The 13,680-nt window shown below is 42.4% G+C and overlaps 1 protein-coding gene across 1 annotated transcript in view; it reads right to left on the bottom strand.

Moving 5' to 3' along the window:
* VIPR2 (vasoactive intestinal peptide receptor 2) overlaps positions 1-13,680 on the bottom strand; it is a 293,628-nt gene that overhangs the window by 278,041 nt on the left and 1,907 nt on the right. Inside the window, exon 2 of the mRNA XM_004385888.1 lies at positions 12,503-12,602. Coding sequence (XP_004385945.1) covers positions 12,503-12,602 — 100 coding nt within the window. The remainder of the gene's footprint in view (positions 1-12,502; positions 12,603-13,680) is intronic.

Below are 13,680 nucleotides of genomic sequence, written 5' to 3'. Positions count from 1 at the left end.
ATAGCATTTCTGAACACCTGGTGTCAGCCTCTGCTATCCTTTCCCAGAGGCCCGAGTTGGCTACATCATAAGAAGAAGCACTCACGGTGTCTTTTACTACTTTCTCAGCTGAGGGTGCACGCAGTTAAGATGTAGAAGTTACCACCTGAGTAACTGTTCTCTCTCTATGCCTACTCCATCAGGGAACCCTGGTACAAACAGGACACTGCTATTCTAGTAACTGCATTCCATGCCTCTTTTGTCTTAGCGTGTACTGTAAACAAGGCTGTACAGTGAAGCTGACAGAAGCACTCAAGAAGCTGGCTGTAGTATCAAGTGGGCTCAGATTTCACAGTATGGAAGCTGGACAGGATTACTCTGGTAAACCTTTAACTGGTTCTGGAGATTGCTGAAATACTTGCCCATCCTCCAACGCTCTTGAATTTTCCGTTTCAGTCTCCTCCTTTGGATCTGGATTTCCTCTTTTGACATCTTTGAATGCTGCCTGTTCAGGGGGCCAATTATCCTGTTACTTATACATCCTACAGAATCCCAGCTTTTCCAAACCTTAATACAAATTAAGGATGATACAAATTGTACTAAATGAAGGATTCCCTTTTTTGTTCTGTTGCAAGAATACATATTTCCATCATTTGTTCTGAAAGTATTTGCCACGGAAATAAGGAAAGCTGCATCTATGCATTAGCTAAGTGTCTTAGTCATCTAGTGCTGCTATAACAGAAACATCACAAGTGGATGGCTTTAACAAAGAGAAGTTTACTTCCTCACAGTAGTCTAAAAGTCCAAATTCCAGCATCCAATATATGGTGCTATTTCTCCCACAGCCAGGATTCATGGGTCCAGGAATCAAGGGGTGGAAATGGGAGTGGCACCACTCATTATTACCCCTAGTGACCCACTCGCAAGATTTTTGCTTCCTGTCCCCTGGACCTCATGCTCTGCAGGCCTAGAGGTCTAAGTTCCAAAGACAGGAATGCTCCCACCTGGAGACACATCACTGATTCCACTGAACTGGAAGCTAAGAATGTCACCTGGACACTTTGGGCTCCTTATGCCTCTGGATCAACAGGTAAAGAAGGGAGTTACCATACTGGCTGGTGTCACTGATCATGATTACCAAGAGGAAATTGGATTGATATTACATAATGGAGGTAGAGAATATGTCTGGAATGCTGGAGATCCTTTAGGGCGTCTCTTAGTACTACCATGTCCTGTGATTAAAGTCAATGTAAAACTACAGCAACCCAATTCTGACATGACTACTAATGGCCAAGACCCTTCAGGAATGAACATTTTGGTCACCCCACCAGGCAAAGAACAACAACCAGCTGAGGTGCTTGCTGAGTGCAAAGGGAATACGGAATGGGTGGTGGAATAAGGTAGTTCTAAATACCAGTTATGGCCAAGTGACCAGTCGTGGAAATGGGGACTGTAATTGCTATGAGTATTTCTGTTTTGTATGGTGCATCTAATATTTTTGTTTCCTTCACTTATAAAATATAAGATGTAAACAGGGCTAGTGCATTTTCGATTGTACGCATGTTATGTCATGTTAGGCGCAAGTATGACTTTGTAATTATCTTTATTCAGAGATTATGTATGGTTTCAGGAGATGTGTACAGGTGCCAAGTTGACAAGGGGTGGACTGTGATGGTTAAGATCGTATGTCAACTTGGCTAGGCCATTATTCTCAGTGTTTTAGCAGTTGTATAATGCTGTCATCACTTCCCTGTTGAAATTTTATATGTGATCACCCCCATGATAGAATCTGCTGAGTGGAACCAGTGGAGGCGGGGCCTGTGGCAGCTCACTGCCCCCTCAGTTTCATTTCTCTGCCTTCCACCAGTTACTTTCTGCCTGCTCGCCTTGCCAAGGTTTTGGGTTTGTTCCAGACTCAGCATCTGCCTCTTGTCTCACCTCCAGTTCTTGGGACTTGAAATAGCAGCTTACCTGTTCATCTTGGAATTCATTGACCTTCACAGCCTGTGAGTGGGAGCCCCTCTCTGACCTGCCGACCTTGGGGTCACCAGCTTCTGCGGCTCCGTGAACTGGGAGAGGCCTCTACCCTGATCCATGGACTTGGGGTGTTTTAGCCTCTACAATTGCATGAGCTGTTTCCTTGATATATATAAATCTCTCTATATATATATTTATACGCTTTACTGGTTTTGCTTCTGTAGAGAACCTAGCCTAAGACACTAAGGTAGGTACAGTGCCAAATGCCATTTTAGAACTGTTTTAATTAGGAGTGTTGACAATAATTGCTATTGGTGGAAGCAGAGTGGGAAGAAGTCTTTTGAGGGAAATACCAAAGGCAGTAGCCTGTCAAAACTAATAAAAGGGATACATTCTGGAATGCACGAAAATGAGAATGCATTCTTCTCAGAAGACAATCAGTTTAGGTGAAAGATAATCAAACATTGTTAGCCACAATGACAAGCTGAAGCAATGATTTAAAAGAGATTTAATAGAACAAGTTTGGGGTGTGATAATAATCTAATTGTTCACAGAGACTGAAACTAAATGATACATTGTGTCCTTAGGTCCCTTCCAACAGTATCACACAGAGTGGTCACTCAGTAATATTACATGATGATAAAAGCTTCAAAAAATGGCATCCGTTTAAGGAAAATGACGAGTATGCTAAATTGTCTGCAAAATATTTGTATATTTCACCAATCCGATTTTTGCTACGATTATCTTTTACAGTCACTGTTTATTTATACATTAGAAGTTCTCAAATATATATATGCATATTTTTTTTCTCCAATGTCTGCCACAACTTGGGACATTCTTGGCTCCACATGAACTTTAAGACTAGAGCAGACTTGCAGGATGCTTTGCAGGAAAAGGCCTGCCTAGGAAGCGAATCTGATTTGGAGATGATGAACATTCAGATAGCTGGGAGTAAGCTAGGACTCAAAGCATCAGGAAACATGCCTTGTTATTCCAAAGATAATCCTCCACAAATTCATGGTAAGGACTTGGGTGACCTCCCAGGATCGTTCCAAAACATATATCTACTAGTGTTATGACAAGTTTGACAAATCACCCCTCACATACAACACAGCAGAAGGGATAGAAATTTCCCTGAGTGATTCTCTACCTGGCCTAATCCTGCATGTAGACTAATCTAACTGAAGATCAAGCCTGACATTGCTCTTCTAGGTCCTAACGCAATCTTTACAATACGTTTTGAAATCAGTAAGTGTGAGTCCTCCTATGTTGTTCTCTTTTTTGCAAGATTCGGGTCCCCCGTCATTCACTAGAAGCCCTGGTGGCAGTGGTTAAGCGCTCGGCTGCTAACCAAAAGGTCAGCAGTTCGAACCCACCAGCCACTCCTTGGGAGAAAGATGTGGCAGTCTGCTTCCATAAAGATTTACAGCTTTGGAAACCCTATTGGGCAATTCTACTCTGTCTTATAGAGTCACCATGAGTCAGAATCGACTCGACAGCAACAGGTTTGATTTGAGTTTTGGTTTGTCATTCTATATAAATTTGAGGACTGGCTTTTCCATTTTTGCAAAGAAGGTTGTTGGACTGCATTGAATCTATAAATTGTTTTGGATATTATTGATACCTTAACAATAGTAAGCATGCCAATCCATGAACACAGAAAGTCCTTAAATTTATTTAGTTCTTCTTTACTTGATTTTAGTAATGTTTTATAGTTTTTAGTGTACAAGTCTTTCGCCTTCCTGGTTAAATGCTATTATTCTCTTAGATGTTATTGTGAATGGAATTGTTTCCCTAGACAATCTTAATGATCCCTGTTGAGATCAGCCTCATTGTCGGGGAACAAAGCAGCGCCACCTAGGGTGTAGTCAGAGGAGTGTAGCTGGAGTTCAAGGACCTAAGACAAGTTAATTGTGCTCTGGCACAGCAGGCCTGGACCCCCAAAAATGACTTCACCAATCAGCAACCTCAGGCACAGTTCCAGCACCTTCACTAGCTCCCTATTCCACCCTCAGGAGTTGTACCAAACCTCTGGTCTCCTCATGCCCAAGAATCACCCTCAGCACACAAGACTTTGCCTTCTACTTCTTAGAAGACTAAGGTCATACAATTTAAAAAAGTTGCCATCCAGTTGACTCCAACTCATGGCAACCCGATGTGTCAGAGGGTTTTCAACAGCTGATTTTTCAGTAGATCGCCAGACCTTTCTTCTGAGGCACCCCTGGGTGGACGCAAACTCTAACCTTTTGATAGTAGCTGAGCACATTAACCGTTTGCACCACCCAGGGACTCCAAATACCTCCTTAATTGCCTTCCCATTAAAAAATCTCTCTACGTGTCACCTTTCTTCTCTTTCTTCCCTCCTCTCTCGCAGAAAGAGGCCATATCCTCTTCTAAGGCCATATCCTCCCGTCTACCCTTAGTCACTCCTCCTCCTGCTCCAGGATCTCCTACCAAAAAGTGTCCCATCTTCTCAGAACCCTTTGATATCTCTCTTCAGCGGGCCTTTCCTTCTGCTCAGAAACATGCTCAAAGAGCCCTTACCCTAAAGTACTTTTCTTGGCCCTGAGCTACTCCTGCACTTTCTTTTCCCTCTGTGAAATTTCTGAAAAGAGCAGTTTCAACCCTACTGTGCTACCTCAGGACCTCTCAGTCATCATCTCCCTGCAGTATGGCTTCTGGCCCCACCTACCTATTGACAAGGCCCTTGACAGATGCACTTTTCCATCACTGCTGGCAATGAACCATCTTCATCATCTTCCACCTGAAATGTTACTCACTTTGCAAGGTTCTTCATTTCTAGGATCACCCAAATCCATCCCAGAAATAAGTGCCACATGAATCTTTCTGAATTACAGCTCCTACCCTAACACCCCACTTTCCAGAAGTCTTCAGTGGGTCCTCCTTACCTACAGTCTCAGCTTTCCAGGCTGTGTATGTCAGCTCTGCTTTCTGTCTTCAAACTACTCATTTCGGAGGCAGGGTCAAGATGGTGGAGTAGTCAGACACTTCTGGTAGTACCTCTTACAACAAACACCCAAAAACACAATGGAATCAATTACACATGATAATCTAGGAGTCCTGAACATTAAAGGCGAAGTTGAGGAATCAGAATGAGTGGCAGGGGGAGGGAGAGACAGTTTGGAAGCAGCGAGGAGTTGCCAGACCTGACCTGGTGAGAGCCAGAGCCCTTCAGGCCTGATCAGCTCATGCTGCGCGGTGAGGGAGGCAAGCAGCGGCACTCGGGGCATTTTCCACATCGGGAGAGACCCAGCAGCAGAGAGTCTACTCAGTCATCCAGAACCAGTGAGAAGTAGCCCTCGATCAGCAAAAGATAAGTACTTGTGTCTGGCCTACCACGCACATCAAAAACACCCTGCTTACGGAAAAACCTCTGCCTCATTTACCTCCCTGCTCCCTGCTCTGCACTGGGTCTGGGACCAGCTTCAGCAATTGCCAAGTCCCCTGGGCTGGAAGTAGGACCCATCACATGCCCTGAGCCATTCTCCAGGCCTTGGAGAGTGAACAAATTAACGAACAGGGGAAAAAATAATCTGTTGGCTCCCCTAACCAGGAATTCAGGGTAGGCACAGCTCCTTTGCCTAGGCACAGGCATAAGGCTTCCATGGACTTTGAGCGCCTTTCCCCCTGCACAGACTTGTGTGTGCCCATTTCAACAGCATAGGCCCTCATTACCGCAGTACAACAGGGTATACACCTGAAGTCTAACTTCAACTGTTTCAGCTGTGAAGTGGTAGGTTCATGACATTTGACACTGCTCTGACCATTAAGCAGGGTCTTCACCTACCCACATCAGGGCCCTGAGGACTGGTGGCTCCACCCATGCTGCCCAGCCACCTGTGATAGGGGTCCAAGAGGAAGAGGTGCTCCCAGTCCTTACAGCCGACAGCATTGGGTGCTCACAGTCTGGCTGCAAAACCCACCCATCTATGCGCTCTAGGGAACAGGGACACGCTTTCCTCCTGGACACTCAGGGGTGGCCGTCGGCCCCCTGCCTTGCTCAGTCTGTGCCCCCTGCTGCAGCAGGATGCCTGTGCCTACACCTATCACCCATGCCTGTCTAGAACGGTAGGTGAGAGCATGCACCACACACTTGGTGGCTGACTACCTGGACACCTGCGCTGAATACATACAGGAGGAGGGGGCAGACTCCTGGGCTCACATACTTAGTGGCAGGTCTGGCCACCTGGTGGCAGGACATTGGAGCTTCAGGGGCGCTGGAGATCAGGCTAGCTAACACAAGTAGCCTATTTGGGCATATCAAAACAAAACAAAAAGCTAAGACACAGTAAGCAAACATAAAATAAATAAATATAACAACTTACTGATGGCTTGGAGACAACAGTCAATGTCAAATCACATAAAGAGGCAGACCATGATGGCTTCAGCAAGCTCCCAAAATAAAGAATCTAGAAATTTTCTGGAGGAAGAAAATTTCTTGGAATTACCAGAAGCAGAATACAAAAGATTAATATACAGAACTCTTCAAGAGATCAGGAAGGAAATTAATCAAAATGCAGAACATGCAACAGAGAAAATTAAGATTAGAGAAGAGCAAAACGACAAATTTAACAGACTGCAAGAATCCATAGAGAGACAGCAATTAGAAATCCAGAAAATTAACAATAAAATTTCAGAATTAGACAACTCAACAGAAAGTCACAGGAGCAGAATTGAGGCAATGGAAGTCAGAATTAGTGAGATTGAAGATAAACCACTTGACACCAACTTATTTGATGAAAAATCAGATGAAATGATTAAAAAAAAAGAAGAAACCCTAAGAATTATGTGGGATTTTATCAAGAATAACCTATGAGTGACTGGAGTACCAGAACTGGGCGGGGGGTGGGGGGAGGTATAACAGAAAATAGAGACAGAATTGTTGAAGATTTGTTTGCAAAAAAACTTCCCTGATATCGTGAAAGATGAGAAGATATCTATCCAAGATGCTCATCGAACCCCACATAAGGAACATCCCAAAAAGAAAGAGACCAAAACATATTATAATCAAACTTGCCAAAAACAAAGATAAAGAGAGAATTTTAAGAGTGGCTAGGGATAAACGGAAAGTATCTACAAAGGAGAGTCAATAATAGGCTCAGACTACTCAGCAGAAACCATGCAGGCAAGAAGGCAATGGGATGACATATACAAAGCACTGAAGCAGGTTCATGTCATTTGGAAAAAAACTGCCAGCCAAGAATTATATATTCAAACCACTCATTTCATGCTCCCAATGCCACCACATTCTTCAGGCCTCCCCATACTGATCCTCCTCCCCTGTGCCTTTGCTCAGCCTGCCCTGTGTCTCCCATCTCTCTGCACATCCAAATTCTACCAACCCTCATACTCAGGTCAAAGCCAGCACCTCCTGAGCCCCCAAGGTAGAAATACTCTCCCTCCCCCGATTCCCATATAGCACTTATTTGTGCAAGGAGATCATCTTGTCCATATTTTTTAGTATCCCAAAGCACTGAGCACAGGTCTTGCTGGAGCAGGAATGTGATAAATGCCTGCTAGATGAATAGCCGGGATCTGTGTGGAGCTATGCCAGAACTCACTCTCCATGTCATCACCTACATCACTGGGGACCAACTGGGCAGTGCCATGCCAGATAACCCAGGCTCAAACTCAATGTCCATTCTAAACGTGCTGTCACTCTCCCCTTTATCCTCCCCTTTCAAAGAAGGAAGGCACTACAAGTAAATTACAAATTGTTTGAAATGCTGTATTAATAATTTCCTAGGATGAGAGAAAGGTTGCCTTTGAAATTAACTGTTAATTCTTGAGCTACTAAAGCACTGCCAACTTCAGCTCATAGTGTGTACAATATTTAAAGTGGCTGCAGACATCTGCAGACATTCAGGCCATGACATTTTAATGTCCTATACAGCTTAGTCTCTACTAAGACACACCACAGCTGCCTCCACAATGAGTCCCAGTTTATACACAGAATGGCAGAAAACGGAGTGGTTGCTGCCAGGGATATAATGAGTAAGGACATGGACTGGATGGACATGGAGAAACCCAGAAAATTCTAGAATAAAAGAACACTAGGTACTGCCACAAAACTTGAAAGAAATCAATTTAGGCCAGAGAAAAGAAAAGGCAAATTTCGCAGTGTCTAGTAAAAATGGAAATTCTTATCCTAAGAAGTAGCTTAAGCTGAACATGCAAACAATTAAGCTGAACATGCAAAACAGGTTTAGATAAAATCTCACTGATCGATGCTGGGATGTTCAAAGGGATGTCCCTTACCTTTGAAGCACACATTAAGGAGAAAGAACAGTCTCTTCTAAAACCAGCCTGTCTCTGTAAGATGACACGTAGGGTTTTGTAAAAAGAGCATTTGATAAGGAGTCTAGGGATCTAGGCTCTGCCACCAACTTGGGTGAGAACCCTGGAAAGTCCTCTCCAATGTGTGTGCTTCAATTTCCTCATTTAGATGGGGGTGAATGATAATCCCCCTTATAGCTTCCCCCACATCAATGCTTCAAACTGAGATTAAGCAAAGGGGAGCTAGAGTAACCTCTGCTCTGGTTAACATTTCTCCCCCTTTGTTCTGAGACTGGACCATACCACAGCCCTGTTGTTACCCAGCATTTGCTTATTTATTAACAGAGCCACTCAATGATGTGGGCGCTCCTTTTGCCTTCTCTGTACCCTGATTGCTAGGTAGGCTGTGCACAGTTTCAGATTTCTCTTATCAACTGATGCCAGATAGGCAGGATCCCTCAAGGGGAAAACCTTGGTGTATCAGAGTAGACCTGTGCTCCACAGGGTTTTCAATGGCTAATTTTTCAGAAGCAGATCACCAAGCCTTCTGAAGTGCCTCTGGGTGGACTCGAACCTTCAACCTTTAGGCTAGCAGTTTAGCATGTTAACCACTTCATCACCCAGGGACTCCAGATGTTGAGTAATGCTGACAGAACCCCTGACCTCAAGGAACTGAAAATCTATTTGAAAAAGACAACAATTTATCTGCTTAAAATACAAGAGAGCAAGTGTTCACTGTCATAATAGAAGCAACACAATCAGGGTGCAAAAGAAGCATGGAGCAGGCTGGAAAAGGGAGAGTATTCCAGCCAGGAAAGCTGGAGGACTCCAGCCAGGGGGTGAGCAAGCACTCTACACGTGTGTACACGAGGGCGGCAGGGGAGGGGTGAGTAGAGAGGAAGATGGTTTTACTCGGTCAAAAGGCTTCAGCTGCTAAGTCCAGGACAGAGGCTGGATTTCAAAGAGGAAACAATCAGGAGCCGTTCCAGGTTCCTAAGCACAGGACCGAGGTCGCCTGAGCATTAATAACAAGCATAAAAAGTCATACAGTAAATGAATTTGGCAATTAGCTTATAGCCAACAAGTTTCCACTTTTCCTGGTAGTTTTTGTGTCCACCTGTTTCTTCTTATCTCTTAGTAAAGAGAAAGAAAGTCCATAATCACTCTTTAGTCACTGTCATTTTTGATTCCAAGTAGACTAATGTTATTTATATTCTCTAGTTTCCCCTTAAGAGTTCTGTAACCTGTCCTTTGACACAAAGCCCTGCATGTCTTAGTCATCTAGTGCTGCTATAACAGAAATACCACAAGTGGATGGTTTTAACAAAGACAAATTTATTTTCTTACAGTCTAGCAGCTAGAAGTCCAAATTCAGGGCATCAGCTCCAGGGGAAGGCTTTCTCTATCAGCTCTGGAGGAAGGTCCTTCTCATCAATGTTCCCCTGGACTAGGAGCTTCTCTGCACAGGAACCCTGGGTCCAAAGGATGCACTGTGCTCCCGGCGCTGCTTTCTTGCTGGTATGAGGTCCCCAATTCTCTGCTCTCTTCCCTTTCCTTTTATCTCTTGTAACATAAAAGGTGATGCAGGCCACACCCCAGGGAAACTCCCTTCACATTGGATCAGGGATGTGACCTGAGCAAGGGTGTTACATCCCACCCTAATCCTCTTTCAGCATAATCCAATTTTGCCTCATTAACCAAAGGCATATAGGAAAATTGTATCAATCACAAAATGGAGGACAACCACATAATACTGGGAATCATGGCCTAACCAAGTTGACACATATTTTTGGGGGACACAATTCAATCCATTACACCATGCTTCCTGACGAATTAAAAGACCACTTCCACCATAAACCCTGCTCACCAAAATGCACTGGCAACATGTCGCCATCAAGGACATGGTTATAAAAATACCAGATTCGAGGCTCCTTTGAGGGTAATGATCTGATCCTGCTCAGTTTTTCATCACCCCATTCCATCAGATATATGTTTAAAAAAAAAAAACAAAAAAAAAAAACAAAAAAAACAGCTGAAACAAGTGAATGGCGACCCCATGTGCAACAAAACGTAACACTACCCAGTCCTGCGCCATCCCCATGATTGGTAATGGATCGAACTGTCGTGATTCATAGGGTTTTTTCACTGGCTGATTTTCAGAAGTATATCACCAGGCCTTTCTTTCTAGTCTGTTTAGTCTGGAAGTTCTGCTGAAATCTGTTAAACATCATAGCAACACCCATACCTCCACCGACAGATGGGTGGTAGCTGCACATGAGGTGCACTGGCTGGGAATTGAACCCAGATCACCCACATGGAAGGTAAGAATTCTACCACTGAACCACCACTGCCCTAATGTTTAGAATACATTAGTCAGTTCTAGACTCTACATTTCCACATTTCAGGAGTGCATAGGGCCTGGGAAATGAGTTATGAAGAAAAATTGAAGGAACTGAAAGTATTGTCTGGAGAAGAGAAAGTAAAGCATATGTATAAACCCCTTTCAATGCCTGAAGACAACCTCTCGTGGGAGAAATAGTTACATTCCCTGCTACTCCAGGAGACAAAATCAACACCAGGAAGTGAAAGCTGTAGGCAGGCAGTCTCAGGCCAACCTCAGAACTTTTGAACAACCTGAAATGTCCAATAATGATCTTGTGATGGTTGTGTATGTCCCATTCCAGAGTCTCCAAACAGCAGCTGAGTGATCCTCTACCAAGAATATAGTCAACAGCACTCTCACCCACCCCTCTCTGTAGGCAGGAAGCTCTCATCTGATGCTTCTTCTAGGATGTGGAGTCAGGACCTGGATCTACCTATCACCATCTTTATGACTGTACAGGCCTTAGTCTGTCTTTTCTCAGCATTTACTCTTCCCCAATTTCTTAATTTTGATGAAAAGAAGAGACATCTGTGGCCATAATTACTCTTTTTTTTTGTCAGAGCCCTGGAGGGCAGGACCATGCCTCATCCAGCCTTCTAACAGTCAGAGGTTTAGGACATGGCTTTTCACATGACAGACAATAAATGTGTTTATGGAGCTAAATTATTTGCCTGTCTCTGGATAGAACTCAACCAGATAATTTTGAAGATGTGGTCATCAGAACTGTGCACTATAGAATCACAGATTTTTAAGGCTGGAAGGAACCTTGAATTCCAGGGATTTCATTTTGGAGGCTCAAGAGGGGGCAGGAAGGTCACAGAAACATATTTAATAGTCTAGAGCTACACTGTTCAATTTTGTAGCCTCTGGCCACTTGTGGCTACTGAGCAGTTGAAATGTGGCTAATCCAAATACACGCTGGGTTTCTAATACTTAGTATAAAAATATGCAAGCTATCTCATTACTTATTTTTATACTGATTACATGTTGAAATGATAATGATTTGGATATATTCAGTTAAATAAAATATATTATTAAAATTAATCTCGTGTGTTTTACTTTTTTTTTAATGTCTATTAGAAAACTTTAAATCACTTAGGTGACTCCAATTATATTCCAACTGGACAATGCCTAAGTAACACCCACATCTTGTGACTGCTGGTCTAAAGCCCCCTGCAGGAGACTGTGTCCTGCTACAGACTGCCTCACTTGGATTTCAATTTCTCTCTTGAAGAGGATAAAATCATGACATAGAGCAGAGAAAAAGAAAGTTAAAGGACAAAAAGTTTTTGCTACTATTTATAAACTGGGTCTTATCCCAGAACCTTTTTGAGTTTATAAACATGTTGTGAGTATGGCTAGTTTGAGTGCACAATGTCCCAACATTCCTTCTACCTGAGGAAAATGAAATTAGCATGTTCACTGTATTCATGATAGATCTGTCTTCAGGAAAACAAAGTCCCATTCTCCTGTTTGCTATCTGATAAGTATCTACCATTCTTAACTGGACCAAAATCATCTGTGATGTAATTCAGAATTTAAAATACTAGAAATCAGACCAATACTCATTCCATGTAAAACCAGAGCTACTTTTATAAAGCATAGCCTTCCTGTGAAATCAATTAGTAACTGCTGCTATTATCTGTTAAGGATTAAGGCTTTCTTTTAAAAGGTTTGTATGAAAACCTCTCAAATACAACTCTACTCTTTTTTTTAAAGTTCATTAAAAAAGTAAAAAGTAGACTGCTTTTTTTTAAGATGAAGATGACCTTAAAATATCAGCTTATCAAAGAAAAGTATGAGATGTTTGCGTGAGCAATCATCCATCTATGTGTACAATCTTAGTCATCAAGCCCTCTACTTTACCTTTGAATTTTTCTGTGTGAGAACTTAAAAGTTCTGCACATTTGGTTTCTTCCTCCTGTATTTCCAAATGAAATCGGCATTCTGGGTGAATGCTGTTCACCTGTTCAAAATTAAAAGAAACAGAAATAACTAAAAATTCCACAGTAAGAGGGAAGTCAAGCAAAAGTTCTATAAAAACAGCCATATAACTCATAGTTCTATAACTATTTCCAAACTAACACTTATTTAGAAGTATTACCAACACAAAACCAAATGGAATACATTTTTTTCTGAGTTGGTAAATAAACTTACTAACATAAGATGCTGCATGCTGTTAGTACTAACTTGGGGGCAATAAAGCTCTTTAATCCAATCATCTCTTAATATTCAAAAGTCCTCCATTTCATAGCCCTTGACTTGATCCAAGTAAATATACTGTTTACTCATAGGATCATTCTTTTTTTTTTTTTTTTTTTAAGGATCATTCTTAATGACTGGATACTATGCATAGACTCCAGCATGCCTCATCTAAGGACAATCCTGGGAACAGCTATAATAGGATAACTTTATTTTTAAGGGCTATAGTATACATTTGAAATTTAACCCTATGAATACAGATAAAATTGTAATTATTTTGACCTCAGAATCTGGTGTGAAGGAGATTTTTGAGAAAACTAGAGAGCTAAGTAGGGAGAGGTAGAAGTGGTCAGTCATATCACTTTGGCTTCCACGAAAGATAAGGTGGGTGATTGCATTTCAGGATCTCTCATAGGAATTAAAGATGCTACACAAATAATTATTAATATTGTCTACTGTGTAAAAGACAAAACTACATAATGTTTTAGTCTTGTTGTAAGCAGCTCTGCAGAAGAAAGGCCCGGTGAAATGCTTCCTTAAAAATTACAGCCGAGAAAACCCTGCGGAGCAGTTCTACTCTGTAACATTTGGGGTCTTAGAAGATAATACTCTTTGAACTTCATTTTCATAAAGGCCCAACTGCCCACTGCTTTTTTTTTTTTTTAAATAACCCTGGCCCAACAAGTACACACATTGTAAGCTGTAGCTGCCCTTCAACTGCTTAAGTTTTCTCTCTCTCTCTCTCTCTCTGTGTGTGTGTGTGTGTGTGTGTGTGTGTGTGTGTGTGTGTGTGTGTGTGTGTGTGTGTGTGTGTGTGTGTGTGTGTGTGTGTGTGTGTGTGT

Source organism: Trichechus manatus, unplaced genomic scaffold (genome assembly GCF_000243295.1).
Source record: "Trichechus manatus latirostris isolate Lorelei unplaced genomic scaffold, TriManLat1.0 scaffold00149, whole genome shotgun sequence".
Taxonomy (NCBI): Eukaryota; Metazoa; Chordata; class Mammalia; order Sirenia; family Trichechidae; genus Trichechus; species Trichechus manatus.
Note: the sequence above shows the minus strand (reverse complement) of the source record. Positions and strands in the feature narration are given on the sequence as shown.